The sequence below is a fragment of the Epinephelus moara genome, chromosome 10 (assembly GCF_006386435.1).
Source record: "Epinephelus moara isolate mb chromosome 10, YSFRI_EMoa_1.0, whole genome shotgun sequence".
Classification (NCBI taxonomy): Eukaryota; Metazoa; Chordata; class Actinopteri; order Perciformes; family Serranidae; genus Epinephelus; species Epinephelus moara.
The window spans coordinates 29,828,387-29,853,697 of NC_065515.1; the positions used below are offsets into that span (position 1 = coordinate 29,828,387).

General features: G+C 39.5%; 2 protein-coding genes across 3 annotated transcripts; both read left to right on the forward strand.

Annotated features, from left to right (window-relative positions):
• Positions 1 to 275: 275 nt before the first annotated feature.
• Positions 276 to 25,307, forward strand: LOC126396528 (methylcrotonoyl-CoA carboxylase beta chain, mitochondrial-like). 2 transcript variants are annotated; one of them, XM_050054698.1, is made up of 13 exons: positions 278 to 435; positions 2,836 to 2,937; positions 3,320 to 3,481; positions 3,600 to 3,796; positions 3,907 to 4,085; positions 4,283 to 4,363; positions 4,908 to 5,086; positions 5,174 to 5,393; positions 6,034 to 6,125; positions 6,932 to 7,088; positions 7,294 to 7,416; positions 7,795 to 8,028; positions 8,777 to 9,964. In XM_050054698.1, exons 1-13 carry the CDS (start codon positions 416 to 418, stop codon positions 8,861 to 8,863), a joined length of 1,833 nt encoding a protein of 610 aa, XP_049910655.1. In that variant the 5' UTR covers positions 278 to 415; the 3' UTR covers positions 8,864 to 9,964. The 2 variants fall into 2 exon arrangements, with proteins under 2 accessions (XP_049910657.1, XP_049910655.1); XM_050054700.1 differs by lacking the exons at positions 7,795 to 8,028; positions 8,777 to 9,964 and adding an exon at positions 25,139 to 25,307 and having other exon boundaries at positions 276 to 435.
• Positions 18,950 to 24,346, forward strand: LOC126396530 (methylcrotonoyl-CoA carboxylase beta chain, mitochondrial-like). The gene is made up of 7 exons (XM_050054702.1): positions 18,950 to 19,107; positions 19,244 to 19,422; positions 19,558 to 19,638; positions 20,471 to 20,649; positions 20,737 to 20,956; positions 23,260 to 23,416; positions 24,213 to 24,346. The coding sequence occupies exons 1-6, from the start codon at positions 19,056 to 19,058 to the stop codon at positions 23,341 to 23,343; spliced, it is 795 nt and encodes a 264-aa protein (XP_049910659.1). The 5' UTR covers positions 18,950 to 19,055; the 3' UTR covers positions 23,344 to 23,416; positions 24,213 to 24,346.
• Positions 25,308 to 25,311: the final 4 nt, after the last annotated feature.

Below are 25,311 nucleotides of genomic sequence, written 5' to 3' on the forward strand. Positions count from 1 at the left end.
ATATCATTTTAAACGTATCACTGTAAAACATGAAGTTCGCTCTCTAATTCAAGTCAACAAAATAGTTTAAACAAATAATATGATTCACATTCAATACTCACACTCGGATTGTCGTCGGCCATATTCAATAGTTGTAATAGTATGTTGGCTTCCAATGAAATAGAGGGCGCTGTCGCGAAATACAAGGGGGTCTAGAACTGCGGGTCCAGATCTGCAGGTCTGAATCTGCGGTCTCCAGGTCTGCATACAGACCCTCCTCGAGCACTCCAACAGATGGCGGTAATGCGCCTGAAAGCTGGTTTGCCAGCCGCCATTAAAACTCAAATAAGAAAGAAGACAGAGTAGCTGTGTTTCAGGGTAATTTTTAGTCATTTAAGTTGTGTTATTAGCTGTGTTACAGTGAACACAGGCAGACATGTACCGCTGCATGGCAAGGTAAGAGACGATACATCCTTTCCATCCACAAATCCACATTTATTCATCAGTCAAGGTGCGCTCAGATGTCTGTGCGACCTTTAGCACACATTTATATTTGTAAACAGTTAGCTAACGATTTGCACCAAATGTTGTCCATATGTCACTGCAAAACTGTTTCACTCAACACTGTTAATATGTTTAGATTCATGCGACTGAATATGAACATATGTCTGTATGTTGTCTGTATGACGCCATATATAGCTAACCTATAGCCTATATAATGTATGTATGTACTTATGGAAGTGAGTGTTTTACAGTCCATCTGTATTTAAATGTTTAGTTGCAGGTACACGTAGTGCTAGTATGTTAATGTGTGTGTGTTAATATGAGGATGCAGTTTAGTAGGGATAACACACTCCATTATGAGTGAAAGCCATGCATCGAAAATATATGATAAGTATGAAAAGTAACATAGTCAGAGCCCCTGAGAGTGGTCTGCGATACACTTTATATTTTCACATTACTATTGAAATGTATTGTCTAAGTAGCATGTTACTGCAGTATTTGGTCATAGAGGTCATGGTGGAGCAAACTTTAATTATTTTACTAATTACAGTAGTTTTATTTATGTGAAGTAACTAGTGACTATAGCAGTTAAATACATATGCAGTAGAGTATGTACTTTGAATTTTAATGACTTAGAAACAGAAGCTATTCAATTAAGATACTCACAGCTTCCTCAAATTTGTCCTGAAGTACAGTACTTGAGTAAATGTATCTTACTGCTGTTGATGGAGGAAGCACTCAGATCCTTTAAGTAAATGATTACACAGATGTAGTCCAGTACTGAGAAATCAAAAGAAAAACTTCCTCTGCCCTCATGTGTGAGTGCTCAGCTATACAACAAGCTCAGCACACTTTGGTTAAAGGTTAAAGACAGGAGCTGGAAGCAACTGTTAGTGTGTGAAAACAGCACAAAACAAAATCATTGAAGTATTTTTAAAAATGAATTATTACAGTAACAATAAAACAGGATTTAGTAAATTATTAACTGTCAAGTTAGTTACATTGCTCCTCAAGCCAGGAGGAAACAAAGTATCAGCATTGAAAGGGCAACATTGAGACTCCATGGGAAGAAACAAGGTGATTTATCTAGTAAGCAATAAACATATTTATAGAGTCCACAACGGGAAAAGTAAAAATATAGATTACCATTAATTGAACAGTTACCTAGATTGTTGTATTATCCTGGTCTGGAAGTTACCACTGGAAGTTAAAATCAACAAATTACAAATAAAGAAGTTTTTCATGAAATAGTGTATACAGAAAACCTGTCAATAATTGTTAGGTTACTGTTCTGACCAAACATCAGTGTGACACTATCAGTTGAACTGTGACTTCTGAAATATGGAACACTGCCCAAAAACAGAAGAATAAAAAATAAAATTAAACAAAAATATCATACATATTAAATTAATAATATAAAATATAAAAATATAATTAATAAAAATACAAAAATAAATAAAATCATGAAAATTCCCCCCAAAAACAAATAACAATAGATAAATAAATTTAAAAAAAATAAAATAAAATAAAGACACAAATAAAAAATAATGATTAAAAAAATTGAAAACTATAGCCTACTACCAACAGAATGTTTGAGTAAACCCACGGTGGCAACAGAATAAACTGAATGAAATGAATATTCTATCTGTCTTCCTTTTCCACATTAATGAGACAATCAAAATCAAAATATACTTGTTTGGCTCCTAAAATGTCAGAAAATACTTTACAGCCAAAAATTCGGTCATGTAAGGCTTTTGACCATTTAGATTAAATCAGTGTGTCCTTGTGCCCCCTCATTGCAGCTGTCAGAAGTCTTTAAGATACAAGTTTTACCTCTAAACTTGTCATACTGTCCTGTTTGAGTACACATTAGTGGCCCAAAGAAACCGTTTTTTTTTTTTCTTTCAACAAAAGGGAGAGATAAGAATTCATATTTTATCAATCAATTTTTCTTCTTATCCTATCCCGTGATGTATCTCATGAAGTCCTTAGATTCACCCTGAGGTCCTGCCCCAAGTTTAGGAATCACTGACATAAGACAAAGACAGTAGAAAACTGGAACTACAGGATATTTAAGAGTTTCTAAATCACAGAATCTGTAGGCCACTGGAGAGATACCCTAAAAAAATCAGTGCCAACTGCCACATACAACATATACCTTCGCTGGCCGAGTCAGATTCCAGCTCAGAATCTTGTAACTGTGAGGCGACAGTGCTAACGCTACCACTGTGCTATATCTGTCATTTATCAGTAGACTGTTAATTAATCCTGCCCCGGAGGTATTGTACCTGACAAACGACTGAAGTCCCACCTGTTTGTTTTTGTTGTTTGCTCTCTTTCTGTCCCTAACAGGAGTGTGTGTAGCAGAGGAAGAGTGTGTGCTGCCTTTGTGCCTCCACACACCCAGCCACCATTATGGACATTGAGAAACACGACAGAGGAGGGACATCACAGGTGAATACATCACTAGGACTAGGACTACTAGGACTCCTGTGATGAAATAATGACCTACTTACATGCAAAAACAAATGAACCCGGTAACGTTAGTCACGTTGAGCAAGAATACATAATTTTAGATTTTGTGGGGAAAACAATTAATTTTTTACGTTTTTACTCCCACTAAGTCTGTCTGCTTACTTTTTCTATAATTTATTGACATACTATCAGTTAATACTTGCATTATGTTACATACATTTACTACAGATTTCAGATAGTCCTCTGTCATTGTCACATCTTTTTTGTTGTGTTGTGAACAGGCCACAAACTTTTTACTAATATATTTCATCCCATACCATTTCCATCAGAGACAACATTATTTATGAATCTTGTGTTGCAGGCTGGCTGAGCGGCGTTGGCAGTGTTCAGTCCGCTGTATGAGCTCTGCAGTCAGGAGGAGAGCTCTGCGTAGTGCCTTCCCAGTGCTGGAGCAGCCCCTCCAGCCCATCCACCGACATGTGTATGAAGCCAACCTCCGAAACAGCAACGCCTGCCATAAGAAGTAGGTTCTGCTTTTGCCTGTTTATTGTTTCTGGTTGTAGCTGATTTTCCTTTGCTGAATTATTTATTGAAATTAATTTGTAAAAGCATTTTCTTCATTAGCTCTTTCTCTCTGTAAGGTTCATAGAGTTGAGTGAAAAGGTGAGAAAAGGTGGAGGGGAAAAGAGCATCGCCAGACACACTCAGAGAAACAAGAAGTTGTTGGTCAGGGATCGGCTGCGCCTCCTGCTGGATAATGAGGACTTCCTGGAGCTGTCACCATTAGCTGGTCTGGGTCTGCCGTACGGGGACATCCCTTCAGCCGGCTGCCTGACTGGTCAGACACCACTTACTGCAATCCTGAACCTTTCATACTAACTATAGACTGTACAATCTGACCAGTTTGACTGACCTATACTGTATGTTTTTGTGTGTGTATGCCTCCAGGCATTGGCAGGATCAACGGCCTGTGGTGTGTGTTTATTGCCAATGATGCCACAGTGAAAGGTGGCACAGCGTATCCAATCATGGTGAAGAAGCAGCTACGGGCACAGGAAGTAGCGCAACAAAATCGCCTGCCTTGTGTTTATCTGGTCGACTCTGGGGGAGCTTTTCTACCACTGCAGGTAAACACACACACACACACACACACACACACACACACACACACACACACCTCTTCCACAATAAAAGGTTAGCATCAAAAGAGTGTCTTGCCAGGAGATCTGAAAGTTAGCTAAATTATACTGACTGCTGTTTTAATCTCTAAATCTGTGTGTGTGTGTGTGTGTGTGTGTGTGTGTGTGTGTGTGTAATTATCCAGTCAGACATCTTTCCTGATAGAAATCACGGAGGAAGGACGTTCTATAATGAAGCTATCATGTCTGCCATGAAGATCCCACAGGTAAACAAATATAAACAATATAAGATAGAAATTAGAAAAGGCTGTGAATGAATTAATTTGTTGCAATAAATATTTTACAATTTTCAAAACTTACATACCTCTATTCCTGGGGTAAAGCATGAGATGTAGTTAAAACTGCCATAGAAGGTAGAAATGCATGCAGTCCATGTTTTGGGACTGTAACAGCCTTTTTGTGTTTTATTTGAAATGTTGTACACTGTTAGTGAATCATACTTGTTTAATTAATGACATCCCAGACTTTAGACCTTTAAATGATCAGAAATGGTTGTCTAAGGACCAAATGTCGTTGATAAAGACAGTGAAAATGACCCACAGTGTGAAGAATTCTTTTGATTCCCCCTCAATTTGATTTCTTTAACCCATTCACGTGTGCAGACTTTATGGTTCGCAAGAATTTTGCCAAATCTTGAAGCTGATGTTCTGACAAAAAAGAGACAAATCCACATAAGAATTGGATAAAATCACAGTTTTAAAAATGCATTCTTTAAAGCACTATTTTAATAAAACAAACAATGAATGAAAGGTGTCAGTGGTGTGCGGGTCGTGCACGGCGGGTGGAGCTTACGTCCCCACAATGGCAGAAGAGGCAGTGATGGTGCACCGGATAGGGACTATATTCCTGGGCGGACCGCCACTTGTCAAGGCCGCCACTGGAGAGGAGGTCACACCAGAAGACCTGGGAGGAGCCACGCTTCACGCTGAGTAGGTCCATAAACCAACCCCAAATGTACAGTTATTAAAGAAATAAGTTCACATCATCAAGTCTGTCAATCCATGGTCTGGTTTCAGGGTGAGTGGCTGTGTGGACCATTTTGCCTGGGATGAAAAACAGGCGTACCATGACACCAGAAACGTCATATCCACCCTCAACTTCCAACTGCCTGAGGAAGAGGATGAGGATGAGGAGAAGACGAGGAAGAGGAAAGCAGAGGAGGAGCCGCTGTACAGTTCAGAGGAGCTTCTGGGGCTGGCTCCCAGAAGTTATAACCACAGTCTGGATGTTAAGATGGTACAGTACGCAGCAGTAGAAATACACAAAGCTATTATCATGTAGACTGAGTAGTTAGCCTGAGCAGTAAAGGCAGCGCCATCCACAGACAAACTTAACGGTTGCACAACTTCACATTAACAAGACATAACGACTTGTTAAAGCCCAGTTCAGACCAATGATTTATGACGAGACGAAACGTTGCAGAGAAGTTGCAGCAGTGTGAACCGGCCAGTCTGAGCTCGAGTCAAGCCGGCTGATGGTGTCGCCTGCAACTCAGCTGGTCAAATTGTCGGCGACTGGTTTTGAATGTAAAGCATGTCACCTGATTCTATAGCCAGTTAGCTTGCAGTGAAGTGCTGGTCAAGTCAAAATGACTGTAGACAACATGTTTGCTTGCTGCGGCAGGTGCTCCACCTCCACCTGTTTCAGCTCGTCTTGTCACGAATCTTTGGTCTGAGCTGGGCTTTCATGATGTTTTCTCTGAGAAGTGCAGTGCAAGAGTACCCCAGTGATTGGCACCAAAATAAAGACAAAGCAAAACGGAAATTTGGAGTTTTATAGATGATCTCTTCAAAGTTCATGGCAAATTATACAGTCAGTGGGATTGAGGAAAGGCTGGTTTCACATTATGTCTGTCGTGTTGTTTCTGTCTGTCCAGGTAGTCAGTCGACTGACAGACGGGAGCCGCTTCCAGGAGTTTAAAGCTCGCTATGGAACCACACTCATCACCGGCTTTGCAAATATACATGGGTAAATGACACACACACACACACACACACACACACACACACACACACACACACAAATAGATTTAGATAGCGGGGGCAGGGACAACACATGCTCTTCAGCCATCATACAGCAAGTTCAAGTCTTCAGTGATGTTAAAATAAGAATTATTTTAACATGTCAATGTAATCCTTCAAATGTTTGATTATTGTGAAAGCATATTATGAGCAGATTCTTAGTACAGATTGAATAAAAATCACAATGAATTTGCACTGTGCTGTCAAATCTGGCCAATGAAATCTATAGTTTCTGTGTTTTTGGGAGCACAAATTATCTTTTAATGGTCATACTGATGCTGTTATTTCTCTCTTATTGTAAAAATGGGTGTGAGGCATTGTTTACCTCTTCCACTTACAAACTCAGTGACCCCTCACCCTCATGAGATTAGCACTCAGTAACGTCTTAATCAGATCAGACACCAGAAGACAGGAGACCAGAACAACGCTGTCCCTGACCAATAGCTACCTGCCACATAGTACTTGTAGGGACAAACTCATGTGCTGGACTGAACTGATCAGACTGTTATTTGTGTTTGTATCATGTGTTCGTTTTAATATGTGTATGGATGCCTAGAAAGCAGTATCAATACTGAGTTAGCAGCCTAGTTATCAGGCTAAGCTTCAGCAGCATCATAGCTTGGGCTGTCATTGTTGTAGGGGTAGCACACATGACTTTAACCAACATGGCATATGTATGGCACCTTATTATTTGTATTATTTGTTATATATGTGAGTATTGGTTTTCACATCTGTGTATTTGTACCCTGTTAGCCACCTGGTGGGAATAGTAGCCAACAACGGAGAGCTGTCGTACCAAGCTGCACTGAAAGGAAGTCATTTTGTCCAGTTGTGTGACCAGAGAAACCTTCCCCTCATCTTCCTCCAGAACACAGCACCCACAGGAGCTCTAACACTCTCCACAGCACAGGTATTCACTCCCAGTGAAACACAAAAACATACACAAAACTCAAAAACCCGATGAAGTTATTATTATGAATTCAGTTTTGTGCAGATATTTTGAGACATCAAAGGCAGGATGTAGACAAATAATCTTGGTCAGTGTCAGCCACAATGACTTCTATATTTTATATGTCAGATCAGTATTTTCTGTTTGTGTGTCTCTCTCTCTTCAGGCAGAGATGAACAGTAACCGTCTGAAGGCTCATGGTTCAATGATGTCAGCAGTAGCGTGTGCCTCAGTCCCCAAAATCACTGTGGTGATTGGTGGTTGCCATGGTGCTGACAGCTACACCATGGTGAGAGTCTCCGTAAACATAGCTCAAGTTATCGGATAATACACAGCGGACCATCTTTCTAAGTAACTGCATCTGTCACACCTCAGATATTTAAGCTGTTTTTTCTTTTGTTTTGTGCTTGTTCATTTCACGGTTTTTCTTTAGTAACACTCAATCCTGATTCTTTAAACAAGTACTCCACTGGGGGAAAAAAAAGAAAAATCATAATGTGCATAGAAACTTCTGGGTTTTTTAAGTTGCAACAACAAACAGCTAAGTGCTATAGAAAAACTACATAGACATACTATACTGCAGGAATCACACATTTAACTCATGTAGGATTTAGGATACAGGGTTTATACCACAATGATTAAAACCTTCTCTCTTGTTTGTCTCCAGTGTGGGCGGGCATTTGACCCTAATTTCCTGTTCCTGTGGCCCAACGCTAGAGTGTCAACGACAGCTCCGGGTCATGCCGGCTCTCTGCTTGCCCCTGACAGTGAGCAGGAGGAGGAAGAGAGGAAGAAGGAGGAGGTCAAGTTAAATAAGATATTGGAGGAGGAGAGCTCCGCTTTCTTCTCCACCGGCCGGCTCTGGGACGATGGAGTCATTCTGCCTCAGGACACCAGGAAGGTAAAATAACAGCATTTTAAAGATGTTGCTAAATGGCTTAGGGGCATTTAGGAGCTGTCACCCATCTGGACCTCTCAGTGCAGATGTTAAAAGGAACTTATTATGCTTTCCCCTGTGCTCTGTCATAATGTTACAATGCGGGACATTCATACATGAATGAAACGTGGCCCAAGTTTCAAATAAAGCTGTAAAGCTTTGTAAAAGTGATACCTGTGAGTAAAAACAGACTGTAAGGAATTCGGACTCCTGCGTTTTTTTCCTACTTTGCCTACAAGCTGACATCAGCTTGTGACAGATTTCTTTATATGGTCATCTGTTCCAGGCATGCATCTGTAAGTGCTTATGCTCCTACATATGCTAACGTCATGTAATCAAACATGTAATCTTTGTTGCTGGTGTTGTAAATGTCTCCCTGATTTTGGAGTATATCCAGTTGTGTTTCGAACCTTTTATTGGTGACTTTTTCCATGGTAGACAGTGCAGAAGACCTGGAAACGCTGACCAATCAGAGCAGACTAGGCTTTTTTAGGAAAGGAGCTTACAGAGAGAGGTGCTAAAACAAAGTGTCTCAGACAGAGAGGGAATACAGGTGTTCTGACACAGACAGTATAAGGAAAATTAGGTGTTTTTTGAACATTAAAGCATGTAACCATGTTCTAGTAGAAACCCAAAGAACAAGCACAAACCTTAAAATGAGCAGAGTGGGTCCCCTTTAACATTTATCCGCCCAAATCTTCATGTGTTTCAGATTCTCAGAGACTGCCTGGACATCATCAAACAGCAGCAGTATGAGCTCTCCACAGAGAAACAGCACTCGGCACTTCTACGTATATAGAGGCTGCGTTCTTTCTTTTCCTTACTTCCTCTGGACGCTACAAAAATCCATGTATGTACTGAGCTGCTGGTGCTGTAGGCACCAAGAGGATTCACACCAAACTCTTGTGGGTGCTAATGAGCAATATCCTAAAAGTAAATAAAAGAGAGTCTGAACACCTTGAATAACAAAAATCTAGTACAACTCGTTGCTAGTCCTCTAATCTCATATTTGGTAAAGTGACTGATGAATTAAACTTTGGAGGTTTTAACATTCTCCATTTATTGTATATTTTCTTTCAGTTTGGACCCACACTAAAACATCTATGCTCTTGGTTTGGGAGAAGTTGATTAAAAAATGGAAATTTACTGTGGCTGTTCTATATGTACACAGGGATAATTTACTCTTCAGTATTTGTACATAGCACTTCAATTTACATACAATTTTTTTGCCTTATGGAAACAGATTCTTAAGAGGTACTGACTTTATACAGACACAGTTGTTACTCTTGATGCATTGTGAAAAAGTTTTACCACAAGTTTTATCACGTGTGCTGTATATGCAGGAATAATTATTCATTCATTCATAATTTTGGCTTATTGAAAATACTCTACTGGAGAGCGAGTTCTCATTAATCCTGTGAAGTGCCTCAGCAGGTTTTTTCATCTTCGGTCATTCTCACTTTCACATCATTTCTCAGGTACGTGAAAGTACGCTACATGAGAGATTCACATAATATATTGCCATCAGATTTCTTCTTCTTTTGGCCAGTTCTAAGTACTGTAAATGTCATGTGGGTCATACGAACAGCAGCCCAGTGGTCTGTTTGAGCCTTAACCTAGTTCAGTAGAGATCCTTCTGATGTTTTTTTTTTTTTTAATAGCTGTTCATGTGACAAATAATTCCAAGAACTGTCCAAAAGCCAATCATAGGACTTTAAACATGTTGCACTGATTTTCTGTGCAACTATTTATTGTCATTTTTCTGTCAAAAATACTACGTTGTAAGAAATCATGCTGTGTAATTACAAATGTAAATGCATCGTTGTGATGTAGTTTTTTTTAAATTGTATAGAAGAATATATTTAAAAAGTGTAAATAAATTTTCAAATTGCAAAACTAACTTTTTCACTTTGGCTGCTAGTTTTTTCATGACTGGTCAATTTTGAGATTTTGGGCTATTTTGCTTCCATAACACGTCTTCTGTCAGACTAGTGGTAGGAAAACGTCCCAAATACACATTTAGGTGTTTATTTTAGTTCAGATTTCTGTTCTGGAAATTTACGCAGAAAGAACATATTTAAACACATTTTCATAAAACAAAAAAATACAAAGAAATAATTATCTTAAGTAATCAACTGAAGAAGTTTCATTGTGATATCTGTGACTAAAAATGTTTACCCTAGTGTCCTATTTTTTGTCATACAATGAATGGAATTTTACAATTCATATCTTTAAAGGCCATTTTCAAAAAAAAAAAATTCTGAGCCAACAATTCATAGTCTTATTCCCAAAAACATGTCGAAATTTTTATTTTATGTTTTTTTTTTATATATGGCTGTTAACAGTATTTTTGTATTTGTGGAATGATTAAATAAGACCTCCACGATTTCCTCTGTAAAAACTTTTGACTCTAGTATGACAACAAAGTGAAACAAGATTTTGAACCTGGCTTTATACAGTGTTTAGATTTTTGTTTTGGAAATGTCCACAAATCAGCACATATTTAATTAGGTAATGCCTCCTTTGCATATTTAAACATAACATAATAGAAAACTTGTAATATAAAAATAATTGCTGTTAATTAAATAATCCACTGGGGAAGTTTCATGGTGATATCTACTCGTTTAAAATTTTACCCCATTCACCAACTTAAATCTTTAGATCCCTGAAATAATCCAAAATGTATATTTAGGCAAAAAAATTGAAATGAACTGAAACTATGACACTTTCACTGTCTGAAAACATCTGCCATTTTTGGTTGGTTTGTTTTGTTTTGTTAATTGCTAAAGAAACTAATCATTACATCCATTGTTGATTAAGCTATTTGGTGATTACATTTACAACAGTAAGCTTTTTGTATGTTTTGTAAGAATCTTAACTTATAATGTAAATAAAGTGGTCAAATAAATGCAGTAGAGTAAAAAGTGCTATATTTTTCTCTGACATTGAATTTTAAAATATAAAGTGGCTGGGGTGCCCAGTGGATCAGTGGGTAGACTAGGCGCCCCATATATAAGAGGCTGTGCCCTGGCTGCAGCAGGCGCAGGCTCAATTCCGGCCAAACAATCAGTGGAGAAAATAAGTCCGATGCAAACTGAAAACAAAAAAAGCTCCACCTCAATCAACTACACCAGTAAAATCCTAATGAGACATCTCCACATGGGGACATTTCTGCATTGAGTAGCAACACGAAACAGTACATTTTATGATTATACTTAGACTATACTTTCTCTTAAGCTACATTTTAAATACAGGACTTACAGGCTAGTATTAGTACTTTTACTTGAGTACAATGAGCTGAGTACTTTGTTTCCCCCTCATAATGCCCGCATTCTCCACATGCTTGGTGGGGCGGCAGTGGCTCAGTCCATAAGGACTTGGGTTGGGAACCGGAGGGTCGCTTGTTCGAGTCCCCGTCCGGACAAAAATATGGAGTGTGGACTGGTGGCTGGAGAGGTGCCAGTTCACCTCCTGGGCACTGCCGAGGTGCCCTTGAGCAAGGCACTGAACCCCCCCAAGGGCAGCCCCCTCACTCTGACATCTCTCTCCACTTTGTGCATGTATAGGTCCTGTTTGTGCATGTGTGTGTCTTTCAGACCTGTGTGTAATTGACAAGCAAGAGTGAAAACACTGAATCCCCCCTCAGGGGGATTAATAAAGTAAATAAAATAAACTAAACTAAACTATGATATTAGTACAAACAGATGTAGACGAGCTCTACACTCCACTCCAGTAGGTGGCGGTAACACGTATATCCGCCTCCAGACCGACAGTGTAAACGGAGAAGAAACAGAGGAGCACTGCTTGAAACCGCTTGAAACCAAAGATACTGGATTGAAACAACCGCAGCCAGTGTGTCAATTTGGGACTTACTTCCATAGCAGTTGTGTTAGTAGTAGCTACTGCAAACATGTATCGCTGCATGTTGAGGTAAACTCCGTAAACTTACGCACCTACTTCCCGTCATAAATACATGTATTTAATTTGAAGGAGACATTTCCGTGTTTCAATATATAACTGGATAAATGCGTTTCATTCATCTTAAAAATCCAATGTTTACTAATTTGTACTCTTCTTCTTACCTGTCTTTTGTTTACTGGCGCATTTTGGCGCCCATGAGATAAACAAGACAGGGACATTTTGACATGTCATAAATGGGCAAAGGACAGGTGTAATAAAAAAAAAAAGATGGCTGTGAGTTTGCTTCAGTGTCAGGGTATTTTATTTTGCGTGCTGACTCACTGTCACACTGTCAGGTTATTGGAGGACACTTAAATAGAACAGAGCCATCGTTTTGACTGTTCTTTTCTTAATTATGACAAGTTTATAATGTCTTACTTGTTTTACTTGAGACCTTATACTTTCATCAAGTTCTCTGTGGGTCCCTCCACTATAAGTATAAATCATTAAAGGTCAATAAACAGTCTTAAATTTGAATTTGTGAGGTCTTAATTATGGGGTGCCGTTTGTAAAGTGGCTCACGCTGAAAATAACATCAACATTTTGCCACATTTAGCTTCAAACAATGTTTAAAAAAGTATTGTGAATTTTTTAACGTCACCTTTTACCACATTTACAGCAATATTTGTTAACTTAGAAATATATTAAATAGTTAAATCTAAATATTAAATGTGGCACCTAAATGTTAAATGTTAAATCTAAATATTAAATCTAAATCTAAATCTAAATATTAAATCTAAATCTAAATGCTAAATATAAATATAAATATAAATGTTAAATCTAAATGCTAAATATAAATATAAATGTTAAATGTTAAATCTAAATGTTCTGGGAGAAACTAAATATTTAGCTAATATGCAAATTCACACTGCCGGTCACCGGAAGTACCAAAATAAAAGCTCGAGATGGTCGGACTGTGTTTATAGAATCAAATAACGAATTAAAACCAACTTATCGGGGGAAATGGACACTTGAACATACATTAGTGTGATAATAACTACCTAAAATAACAAGAAACATGTTTGGAGAAATTTTATTTGACGTGTACTTTGAGTTGTTTAACTATTTAATATATTTCTAAGTTAACAAATATTGCTGTAAATGTGGTAAAAGGTGACGTTAAAAAATTCACAATACTTTTTTAAACATTGTTTGAAGCTAAATGTGGCAAAATGTTGATGTTATTTTCAGCGTGAGCCACTTTACAAACGGCACCCCATACTTAATTGCCATAAATAGGCTATTTGAACTTTTTTTTAAATCCACCTTTTAATTTATTTCAGTCAAAATGAGTCAAGCTTTTTTTGTGAAAATCCACATTTCTGATGTTACAAACTTTAAAACCTAAAGTCTGTCTTTTTACTTTATACTTGCATTTACTTGTTTGCAAAAAGTACATTAGCCTCACTTACCCTAAAAACCATATTCCTACATAAAATCTACATAACTGCAATGCTTGAATGAGAAACAGATGTTTTGTCTATGAATCAGTCTTACATTTGATTAAAAAGTATCTTGACAGGGTTTTAATAAGCATGACATTTAAGTGTCTCATACCTATAGGTAAGTGTCCGCACACTTAGTTTAAGCTCCCGCTTTTATTTGGCTCAAAGCTGCAAGCTTTCGACCCTATCGGGTCTTCATCAGGCAAATGAGTGACAGCAGTTCAAGGAGAAAATATATAGGCCGGCACGTCTGTGACATCACCAGGTAGAAAATCAGTGCTTGCCATCACAGCCGGGCGGGGGATATAATAGAAGCAATTAGCAATTATAAGAAGAAGACAACAATATTAAATATCATGGATAAACAAGGAATATTACAATATCAGTATAGAAAGACAACAGTGAATATAAGAAGTTACACAAAAACTAGAATACTAGAATAAAAACAGTGGTAATTCATGAGAATAAATAATCAAAAGACATCATATCCAAAAGACTGGTCAATAAAATCAAATTCCTCATTTACACCATTAGGAGACATGGTGTTAAGGAAATAGATCCAGAAAGTTTCGCACTGGAGGAGTTTCCTTTCCAGATCACCTCCCCTCGAATGCTTCTCTACTTTCTCCACCCCAATATATCTGAGGGCGCTGACACTGTGGTCAGCCTGTTTAAAGTGTGCGGCCACTGGATTACGTTCATCCCCCTTTCTGATGTTACTTCTATGTTTGCTGATCCTGGTGCGTAACGCTCTGAATGTTTTACCCACATAAGCCAAACCACATGGGCAGCGAATAAGAAAAAAAAATTTATAGTTACCGTCAGGCACAGTCATAAAATCAGTAGGGGCAAGCGCAAATCGTGACAGAGGCAGCTAGCTGTGGCAACTTCCGGTGGCATCCTCTGGTGCCACTGACTTGCCGTGGCAGCTGAGGCTGTTTGAGGCGCTTGCCACTGACTTGCCGCGGCATTTACCGACTTGCCGCGGCAACTACAGCTGTTTGAGGCAGCTGCGACTCACTTGCCACAGGATGAAGTGACTGGTTTTACGTTGGTTAGTTTTTGGTAATAAATTTGATTTAATCAAGAAAATTCGTGCAAATGTAGCACAATCAGAGCTGTAAATATTGTTAGAATTTATGAATGCCAAAATCAGCAGGTTTTTAATTGAGATCAAAAATTTCAGGGTGAGACATATTAGACTCAAAATGAGACCGTTGCTCATTAGTAACTCGCTATTATCTCGGTATATGCATCAGCAAATATCAGGTAATGGGTGTTGGTTGGCATTACACAAAAACATAAAATTAAAGACAAATTAACAGTAACAGTATAAAAACATTAAAAGAAAACAGTCAAAATTTAAACCATAGAGAAATTATTTTTATTGTAGCCTATTTTTTATAGGCTACAGTGAAAAACATGTATGTCATATTATGTATGATGATAAAAAAATAAATAAATAGAACAAGGTTGAAACTCTTGTCTGTCTATTGATTTCAGATACAGTGATTACAAACAGCAGGTCAATAAAAGCCGTGGCAGGTGAGTGGCAACTGCCTCAATCAGCTGTAGTTGTCGCGGCAGGTCTGTAAAATCCGCGGCAGGTAGGAAATGAAATTCCCCACTTTGAGAACCACTAGGTATCCCTACAGACAGTGGCAAGTCCGTGGCGAGATAGAGAGACAGAGAGACAAGAGAGAGAGTGGTAAACAGCTGTTTCTATAGGCTACACCCCCCACCCACCCCCCGTGATTTTGGCATTCATAAATTTTAACAAATAGCCTATTTAGTGCTCTGATAATGCTACATTCTTTTGTGCCAAGTCTTAATGGTTAAGTCACTTTTTATTATCATTATTTTTTATTAAAAACTATCATTTAACAGCCCCACAGTCACTTCATCCTGTGGCAGCTGCTTCAAACAGCTGTAGTTGCCGTGGTAGGTCGGTAAATTCCGCGGCAAGTCAGTGGCAGCTGCCTCAAACAGCCTCAGCTGCCGGGGCAAGTCAGTGGCACCTGAGGTTGCCACCAGAAGTGCCACGGCTAGCTGCCTCTGCCACGATTTGCGCTGAAGACTTTAAGCCTGCGTCATATGATCGAACCTATCCCTGGCCAGTCTTTTGGAATAGATATGATGTCTTTTGATTATTTATTCTCATGAATTACCGCTGTTTTTATTCTAGTATTCTAGTTTTTGTGTAACTTATTATATTCACTATTGTCTTTTTTCTGTAGGCTACTGATATTGTAATATTCCTTGTTTATCCATGATATTTAATATTGTTGTCTTCTTCTTATAATTGCTAATTGCTTCTATTATATCCCCCGCCCGGCTGTGATGGCAAGCACTGATTTTCTACCTGGTGACGTCTAGGGATGTAACGATATGGAAAAATTTATATCTCGATTATAGTGACCAAATTATCACGGTAAACGATAATATTGCGATATTTTGTTAAGCGCTGTAAAATGTCCAAAAAATAGATAGGCCTACATTGAAATAACTTCACTAAATCTTGTAAAGGATTACCTGTATGAGAAAAGGAGTGCATGCTCTCGGTCAAAGGTTAACACGGCAGCGTTTTATGTTGTTTCCTTGAGCTTATGTCGAGAAAGCATAACTGGCCGTCTATATCGATTCTAGCTCGCCATACAATAACCATAATCACAGTGATTCAATCATAGTTGATCTCAATTAGCGTTACGTTACGTCGGTTTATATTCTGTCGGCTCCGCTCAGTGTTTTCAGCTCCGTTTCGTTTTGAAACACTTAGCAACATAGCTGCTAATACGGCTATTAGCTACTCAGCTAGTATTAGCTCCTAAGTGTCTTAAACGAAAACGGAAAACCTAGTCGCCGTTTAGGAGGACAGATACGGCTCAAATGTCCCGTATACGTCGAGAGTTACACATTATGACAATCTTAGTAAAACCGAAGTCCCTCACACAATAACTGACGTTTGCATAGCATAACTTGCATTGGCTGTAAAGCTGTGGATGATGGTCACGGAGATGAGCCAGCAGATTTGTAGTGTTGCTACCCTTCGCAGCAACTTTCTTTCTGCATGTTCTGCACACAGGATAGTTGTCCTCCACCAGCTGTCCCTCGGCATTCTTCAGAAACCCAAAGTACGCCCAGACCTCAGACTTTGTGCGTTTAGTTGGGGGGGAAATGTCCTAAGTGCCGCTATCACCACCTTCCGCCATGTTTTCATTCTTTGTGTTTGCCCATGCTACGCATTCATGCAGCGCCTGCATCGCGAGACTTGAATGAGGCTGTTATTACATGTCCTGATAATCCACCGCGATAATGCAATTAATTTAAACATAAACGGTAATTCTTACCCTGTAAAAATTAACCGAAATTTACCGTAATATCGGTAATCATCCCTAGTGACGTCACAGACGCGCCGGCCTATATATTTTCTCCTTGAACTGCTGTCACTCATTTGCCTGATGAAGACCCAACAGGGTCGAAAGCTTGCAGGTTTGAACCAAATTAAAGCGGGAGCTTAAACTCAGTGTGCGGACACTTCTTCTTTTTGATTTCACCTGTTTGTCCTGCACCTGGTACCTAATACGGTCTTTGGATGTGCGCACAGCCCTTCTCCTTCATACCTGTAGGTACCCTGTTTCAGCACTACTGACTAACAGTGGATTCTTCCTTTATTTATGAATCTTATGTTGCAGGCTGGCTGAGCGGCGTTGGCAGTGTTCAGTCCGCTGTATGAGCTCTGCAGCCAGGAGGAGGAGAGCTCTGCACAGTGCCTTCCCAGTGCTGCAGCAGCCCCTCCTGCCCATCCACCAACAGATGTATGAAGCCAACCTCCGAAACAGCAACGCCTGCCATAAGAAGTAGGTTCTGTTCAGCTCTGATTAAATCTGCTGAATTAAATTTTCCCTACTGCATTATTTGTATAAAAGATCTACCACTACTACTTGATTTTGTAATACTTTTCAGAATCAGTACAGTGTTTTGGTGACCAAGAGGTAAATTTAGGTCAGCCAGGCAGAGAGTATAATCATGGTTTCAAGCTGCGACGGTCATTAATAATGATAACTAAATAATCACTTAATTTTTGAAGTCATTCCAAAGCAAAAATGCATAATATTAGATGCATCCAGATTCTCAAATGTAAGAATTTGCTAGCTTTTCTCATTTATAGCAAACTGAATTCCTATCTCTTAGTCAGACAAAACATAACCCTGGCCTTAAGGAAATTGTGAAACACTTTTTAAAAAAAAAAAAAAAAAATGTTTTCTGATGTTTTTATTCAACAGCTAATTGACTGATTTATATCATTTAAAAAAACATTATCATAAATAATGGTGTTTTTTATTAACTTTTATTAACTTTCATCTTTTTTTTTTTTTTTCTCCAAACCTGTCTGCATTAGTCTTCGTAGCTTAGCGCCACAAAAGGGTGTAAGCTTTTTATGAAGACTGATGCACTGTTAATCTTGCAGTCAAGTATTTTATACCCATACTGTGCGTGGTTGTGACCGTCACCCACCCTCCCTGGAGACTAGCCTATCAGCCTTTATTGGAAAAACTTCCTAATATGAGCCAGAGAGGGCCGTGATACACCAAAGTGTGTCAAGGGGAAAGTAAGGAACAAGCAGGGGGGATTGAGGGGCAGGTGCTTAAGTCCTGAGTTATATAGCGACAGTGCATGCGGAGAAGAAGGAGGAAAAAACAAACAAACAAACAAACAAACAAAAAAACAGAGGAGAAACAGGCAGTGTAGCTGATGTATTGTGGCCTTGAGGTGGTTGTGCTCCATACAGATTATCAAAAATAAACATATACACGTCTACTATACTGTACTGAAAAACAAAAACAAAAGAGAAGTCTATACTGAACACCAAAAATGTGAGAGTCCTGGTGGAGGAGGAAAGCCCGATTGTGGAGAAGAGTTGCCAGCGCAGTGTGGTAGGTTCGAGAAGCAAGTGGGCCCCTTTTAAGTGATCCCATCGGTTCTTTGCAATGTGTCACGGAGCTGAAGTTTCGAACATGCATGCGTGTATTTGAACCCTCCCAATGTGTTTATGAAAACCATCACCAGGGACCAGGGCCAATGTCCCAGCCCTGTGGGAGAAGGCAGGCGGTGAGGCACCCCAAGGCCGCAGAAGCGCCCAGACCCCACGCCCAGGGAGCCGCAGAGGCTGCAGGACACCAATCAGGCCCTAGGACCCGGGGTGGCAATGGCCAGCACCCCAAGAGAGCCAGAGACACACCCCAGATGGGCGGGGCAGGAAGGCCCGCCCCCCCAAACCGCTCAACGCAGAAAGGTGGAGGGGAAAAGAGCATTGCCAGACACACTCAGAGAAACAAGAAATTGTTGGTCAGGGATCGGCTGCGCCTCCTGCTGGATGATGAGGACTTCCTGGAGCTGTCACCATTAGCTGGTCTGGGTCTGCCGTACGGGGACATCCCTTCAGCCGGCTGCCTGACTGGTCAGACACCACTTACCGCAGGCCTTTACTTTTGGTTCTAACAAAGAAGGAAAAGAGACCTTCACTATCACAATGTTCATTTGAAATGGACTGCAGACAAGTGCTTCTGATTTACTTTGTTTAACTTAATGACAAGGGTTCCTTTGAACAGAACCAAACAGGTTAGGTATGAAAGCACCTGTAAGTACAACACAGAATTTAGCAAATGCACTGCTTTCTTCTTTGATGTTGATGTTTACATTTAGCAACTCCTTTACCAACTGTTAGCTAGTTTATGTTTTTGTGTATGTATCTTTATGTGTGTGTATGCCTCCAGGCATTGGCAGGATCAACGGCCTGTGGTGTGTGTTTATTGCCAATGATGCCACAGTGAAAGGTGGCACGGCGTATCCAATCATGGTGAAGAAGCAGCTACGGGCACAGGAAGTAGCAATTCAAAATCGCCTGCCTTGTGTTTACCTGGTCGACTCTGGAGGAGCTTTTCTACCACTGCAGGTAAACACACACACACACACACACACACACACACATGCACACATGCATCTGCCATCATAAGTGTTAAAATGTGTTGAATCATACTGACTTCCATTTTAAAGTCAAGCTTGTGTCTCTGTGTGTATAATTATCCAGTCAGACATCTTTCCTGATAAGAATCATGGAGGAAGGACGTTCTATTATGAAGCCATCATGTCTGCCATGAAGATCCCACAGGTAAACAAATATAAAGTAGGGAGGGCTTGAGAAACAGAATGTTTTCTCTGTTATGCAGTTCAGGATGCATCAGATGTGCTAATTCAGTGGTTCCCAACCTGATGCCTTAAACAACAGTGTCTACCCAGGGTCCTTTTTATTGTAGGTATTATACTGTAGTACAAACATGACCATTACCATGGGGAGCAGAGCAATCAGCCTCTCTGATCCCCATCTCTGGAATTCATTACCACCCCAACTCAGAAACATCGATTCATTCCCCCATTTCAAATCACAACTCAAAACACATTTGTTTAAAACTGCCTATTCCATCTGATGCCAATTGCTCTGTCACTTTCTATTGTGTTTTTTTGTTTGTTTCCTTTTAATGTCATTTTGTGTATCTGTACGGTGTCCTTGAGTGCTAAGAAAGGCGCCTTCAAATAAATGTGTTATGAGTTTTGAGCAGTTTAACCAAAGAGTGATTTCTAGATTGTAATCGTTATTGTTATTGTAACCCATTTTATTCACGTTTAATTTTTCCTGGGACCCCTACGGTGACCCGACCCCCAGGTTGGGAACTACCGTCCCATTAATCTAAAACACTGCAAGTTATTAAGTGCAAATGTTTTTTTAGTGTTTTAAAAATGAAGTCATGTATAAGTGATTAAAAGCTATAAAAACATAACATGGGAATTTATTCACTCCCTATTTCGGGAGAACAAACAGGAGTGAACCGGAGAGTATGTGTAAAAGCTGATGTCCAGATGGATAAGAAACACTAGATTGGTGATCAAGTTGCAGCTCAGATTGCGATTTTACTGTAACGGTTCAGACAGTTCTCACTCTAAAGGTGTCAGTGGTGTGCGGGTCGTGCACAGCGGGTGGGGCTTATATCCCCACAATGGCAGAAGAGGCAGTGATGGTGCACCGGATAGGGACTATATTCCTGGGCGGACCGCCACTTGTCAAGGCCGCCACTGGAGAGGAGGTCACACCAGAAGACCTGGGAGGAGCCACGCTTCACGCTGAGTAGGTCCATAAACCAACCCCAAATGTACAGTTATTATAGAAATAAGTTCACATCATCAAGTCTGTCAATCCATGGTCTGGTTTCAGGGTGAGTGGCTGTGTGGACCATTTTGCCTGGGATGAAAAACAGGCGTACCATGACACCAGAAACATCATATCCACCCTCAACTTCCAACTGCCTGAGGAAGAGGATGAGGATGAGGAGAAGACGAGGAAGAGGAAAGCAGAGGAGGAGCCGCTGTACAGTTCAGAGGAGCTTCTGGGGCTGGCTCCCAGAAGTTATAACCACAGTCTAGATGTTAAGATGGTACAGTACGCATGCACAAACACCTAACATGAGCAGTTACTGTGGCTAACAGTAATACTTAAAACTTAATACCAATTCTATATCCCCTGAGACGGGAGCCGCTTTCAGGGGTTTAATTTGCGCTATGGAACTACACTCATCACCGGCTTTGCGAAGATACATGGGTAAAAGAATCAAACACACACACACACACACACACACACACACATGCTTTTGGACGTGTGATGCAGGATTTCTTACATGAAGACACAGATTAAACAAACAGGATTTTGTCTTATAAATGCAAAACTGAGATGGACAGAGCTTTCAATTAAGTAAAAACCCTGACCAGTTGTGAACTGAAACAAAGCCATTCCACAATAACAGACCACTCCATCTTTGTAAACACCAATATACTAATACTTTTTACAATTGGTTTGACACCCATAACCACACTGCCACTTGTGAGGAGCCTCCCCCCTCTCGGAATCCTACAGGAGGGCATCAATACCCACCCTCATACACATCCCCCATCATAGGCGTTTCTAGCCCATTTTTGGGGGTGCTGAAGCACCCCTAAATTGAATCCCAGCACCCCTAAAATTTGAGATTTTAAAAAAAAATTTTTTTACTGTATGCCCTTTTTTAACAAGCTAGAAAAATGTCAAAACCATACAGTACTTGGTTAATATTTTAACAACAAAAATACAGCAGCAAAATGAGTTGTCTTCCCCCAGAAATTAGGGTTACGATATGTTTCTTTTATGATTCCAATCCATTCCTCTTTTGCTGTGGCTCAGCATTTAAATAACCTTTATCAGATTTGATGGTTTAGTCACAGACTTTCCCAAAAAGTGTTGTGCTTTTCTTTCACAAATGTGGGAATGAAATTGCGTTAAAATGTACAAAACAGTGAAATTTATCTTGCCTGGCCGGGCAGCTCTCTGGGTGCTCAGCACCCCTAAACCTCTGATCCTAGAATCGCCCCTGTCCCCCATCATACCAGTATCCAAGAAACCCTGTCCTTCAGAACCCAACCACTACCGACAGGTTGCAATCACTCCAATAGCCATGAAATGTCTGAAAAAACTGATGCTGAACACCATCCTGCCAGCCGTCACACCACAGCTGGACCCCTGCCAGTTTGTATAAAGAGCCAAACGAGCAGAAATTAGGACTCAAGTCATATGACTTGGACTTGAGTCACAATTCTGATGACTTTAGACTCGACTCCAAATCAAAATCGACTTTGACTTCAATATCAGTGACTCATGACTTGACCTGGACTTGACCTGACTTGAAAGTACTTGATACCGTCCCCCAAGCCCAAATATCAAAAAGTAAATTATTTATAAAGTGTGCCTCCAATCCAGTCATTTTACTTTATTTCCTGATTCATCTTAAATTAATGCTATTCATTCCCAGCAAGGTAACACTTAATCCCTCAGATCCACTTTGTTTGAACTAGTCTGACAGCATCCAATCAAGTTGCAAGAGAACTAATGTTATGCCACTAAGCAGCAGTTGAAAAAATGGTAGCAAAGATAATTTTGTTCACGTACAAAAACTATGTGGTTGTCAGCAAAAAAATTAATTTCAGTATGCAAAACTTGCTCGTTTAAAGTAAGTTACAGACACAACAACTTGCAAAAACTTGTTTTAAGAAAAAAATACTACAATAATAACCATGTTAAACAACTGTAACAAAAATAAACTCAATAGCACCTGCCCTCCTACACCCAGTCTATCAGACATGAACCTCAGAGCCATCACATGCCTTGTACTTACAGTGTCAAACACCACTGATCATCCCCTCAATTAACACTTCACATTACTTCCATCTGGCCGGAGACGCAGGACTCTTAAACAGGGAAACGCTTGTTTCAGCAGGAGTTTTGTTCACTGTGTAATAGCAGCCCTAAATCTGCCTTGTCGACACTGTTATGAGCTGGGGATGGGGATTTTGGTTACAGTCTATATTGTATATTTCTGTATGTATATCTGCATGTATCTGTGTGCTGGCTGTGAAAACATCCCTCAAGGACAATAAATCTTTGTTATCGCTGTGCTGAAGTGATTAATTAATTAATTTTTTTGTTTACTGGTGCTGTAATGTTTCTGGTTTAACACACTTGAGTTGTTTGCCCCTTTGCCTTTGCAAAAAAATACCATGTTTCTGTATGCAGTGAGTGTGGCATAGCAGTTACCCCAAAAACTTGGATGGCCTATCATTGAAAAATGTGTGCAGTCTGAGCATTGTTTTCACATTGTTTATGCGTTGTGCTGATCAAATATGTTTTCTTTCTTTGTATGTACCCTGTTAGCCACCTGGTGGGAATAGTAGCCAACAACGGAGAGCTGTCGTACCAAGCTGCACTGAAAGGAAGTCGTTTTGTCCAGTTGTGTGACCAGAGAAACATTCCTCGTGTCTTCCTTCAGAACACAGCACCCACAGCAGCTCTGACACTCTCCACAGCACAGGTATTCACTCCCAGTGAAACACACACACACACACACACACACACACACACACACACAGGTCTGTGTTTAAGTATTTCATAGTGTAGATTCATAGTTTGGGTGAGTGAAGTGAGTTACCCGTAAAACTTCTGTTAATAACCCAGGCTATTATTTGCTTAAATCACTGAAATCAACGGGCCTATATTTGGGACAGGCCCTTAATTCCTTTCACACAAAACTGTTTGGTTGCATACAACCAAATTGTTTATTTAAACCAGTATGAATATTACTATATATAAAAATATAAAAAATATATTTATATATAGTATAAAAATTAGGCTTCAAATAATATATCAATTATGAATCATTCATTTGATCAAGCTCTGACAGATGGTGCATCAAAGAGAAAGAGAGAGTTGCGGCACCCAGCATACTGACATGACAGCACTTTATCCTGTTAAAATAGTACTCACAATTTGGATCATTTTTTATGAAAAACCTTTTTTGATTGTTTTGATCAGTATGGACTAAAGGAATATCAACAACGTACAGGGTAATTGAGGAATGGACACATAATTTGAGGTAGCCAACAACCTGGTTTTATACATCTGAAGAACTTCTATTAAAAAAATGAACTGCTTGGCAACCAGACCAGGCGTCTAATTGAGGCAGGCGTTCATTTGTCAAAATGTGGGGATACACCAGGCTTTTAAAAGGGACTGGGTGTATAATTGTGACTAGGCTTTTAATTGAAGTTTTACGGTAAATATTTTCTATGTCATATCAGTATTTTCTGTTTGTGTCTCTCTCTCTTCAGGCAGCGATGAACAGTAACCGTCTGAAGGCTCATGGTTCAATGATGTCAGCAGTAGCATGTGCCTCAGTCCCCAAAATCACTGTGGTGATCGGTGGTTGCCATGGTGCTGACAGTTACGCCATGGTGAGTCTCAGTACCTAAACATTACTGACATTAACTGTAGATGTGCTCTAACCTGTGAACATCAGCACTTAAATGTGGTAGAATCTACCTTGCAGAAGGGCAATCTTAGAAGGTTAACATTATTACATAGCTGTCATTTTTATTTCTTTGAGTGTCCATTCTGCAAAGTTGGCAATAGAAATATACTCAGGTTTTATAATATTTTTGTTCTAGCTGCTTTCCTGTAGTTTGTGTCATGGTTATACCAGTACCCTTATTATTTTGTCGTTATTAAACTCACCATCTGTAGGCAAGAAAAGTGTCTCTGTAATCAATTTGGAATCACAGCCATTTTAATGAAAAAATCCATATCAAAATGACCAATAGAAACTTCTGAAACAACTCCTGCAGCAATATGTAATTTTCCTGCTGTTCTTTTAACTTAATTATGATCGAAACACATGAACATTCTTGAATAGAGTATTCCATTGAAAACCTACTCTTCGTGTCAAAAATCTCACTGCCCCTGTGCTTTAAATGTTCCTCTGAAAGGTTTGACCCAGATTCAGAGCAAAAAAGTATCAAAATATGCGAAGATAGTTGTGAAATTTTAAAATATTTTCACCAAATTGTACCAGAAGCTGTTTACCTTTTGTTACATGCAGTTATATTTTGTCGTATTAGTTGCAGACAACAGCCAAGCATTATCAAAAATCTACACATACATAGTATTCTGCAGTATAATTATACATTTGCTTATGTAGAATTTAGGATACAGGGTTTATCCCACAATAATTAAAACCGCCTTTCCTGTTTGTCTCCAGTGTGGGCGGGCATTTGACCCTAATTTCCTGTTTTGATTACTAATGTTATCTAATAGAAGTCATATCTGTGAAAGTTTTGTCTTCATACTTTGAATAACACAAATCGACTACAATTATTGCACATACTGAATGCAAAGGTGTCGGCATGGAGACTGTCTAGAAGTATTTACAAC

Bases quoted from the DNA above. Each gene is read 5' to 3' on its own strand.
- LOC126396528 (XM_050054698.1), top strand. From the start codon at position 416: ATGTACCGCTGCATGGCAAG. The intron at 436-2,835 runs GTAAGAGACGAT...TGTCCCTAACAG, and splicing joins ATGTACCGCTGCATGGCAAG to GAGTGTGTGTAGCAGAGGAA. The intron at 6,126-6,931 runs GTAAATGACACA...GTACCCTGTTAG, and splicing joins GGCTTTGCAAATATACATGG to CCACCTGGTGGGAATAGTAG.
- LOC126396530 (XM_050054702.1), top strand. From the start codon at position 19,056: ATGACAAGGGTTCCTTTGAACAGAACCAAACAGGTTAGGTATGAAAGC. The intron at 19,108-19,243 runs GTAAGTACAACA...GTATGCCTCCAG, and splicing joins GGTTAGGTATGAAAGCACCT to GCATTGGCAGGATCAACGGC. The intron at 20,957-23,259 runs GTACAGTACGCA...GTACCCTGTTAG, and splicing joins ACAGTCTAGATGTTAAGATG to CCACCTGGTGGGAATAGTAG.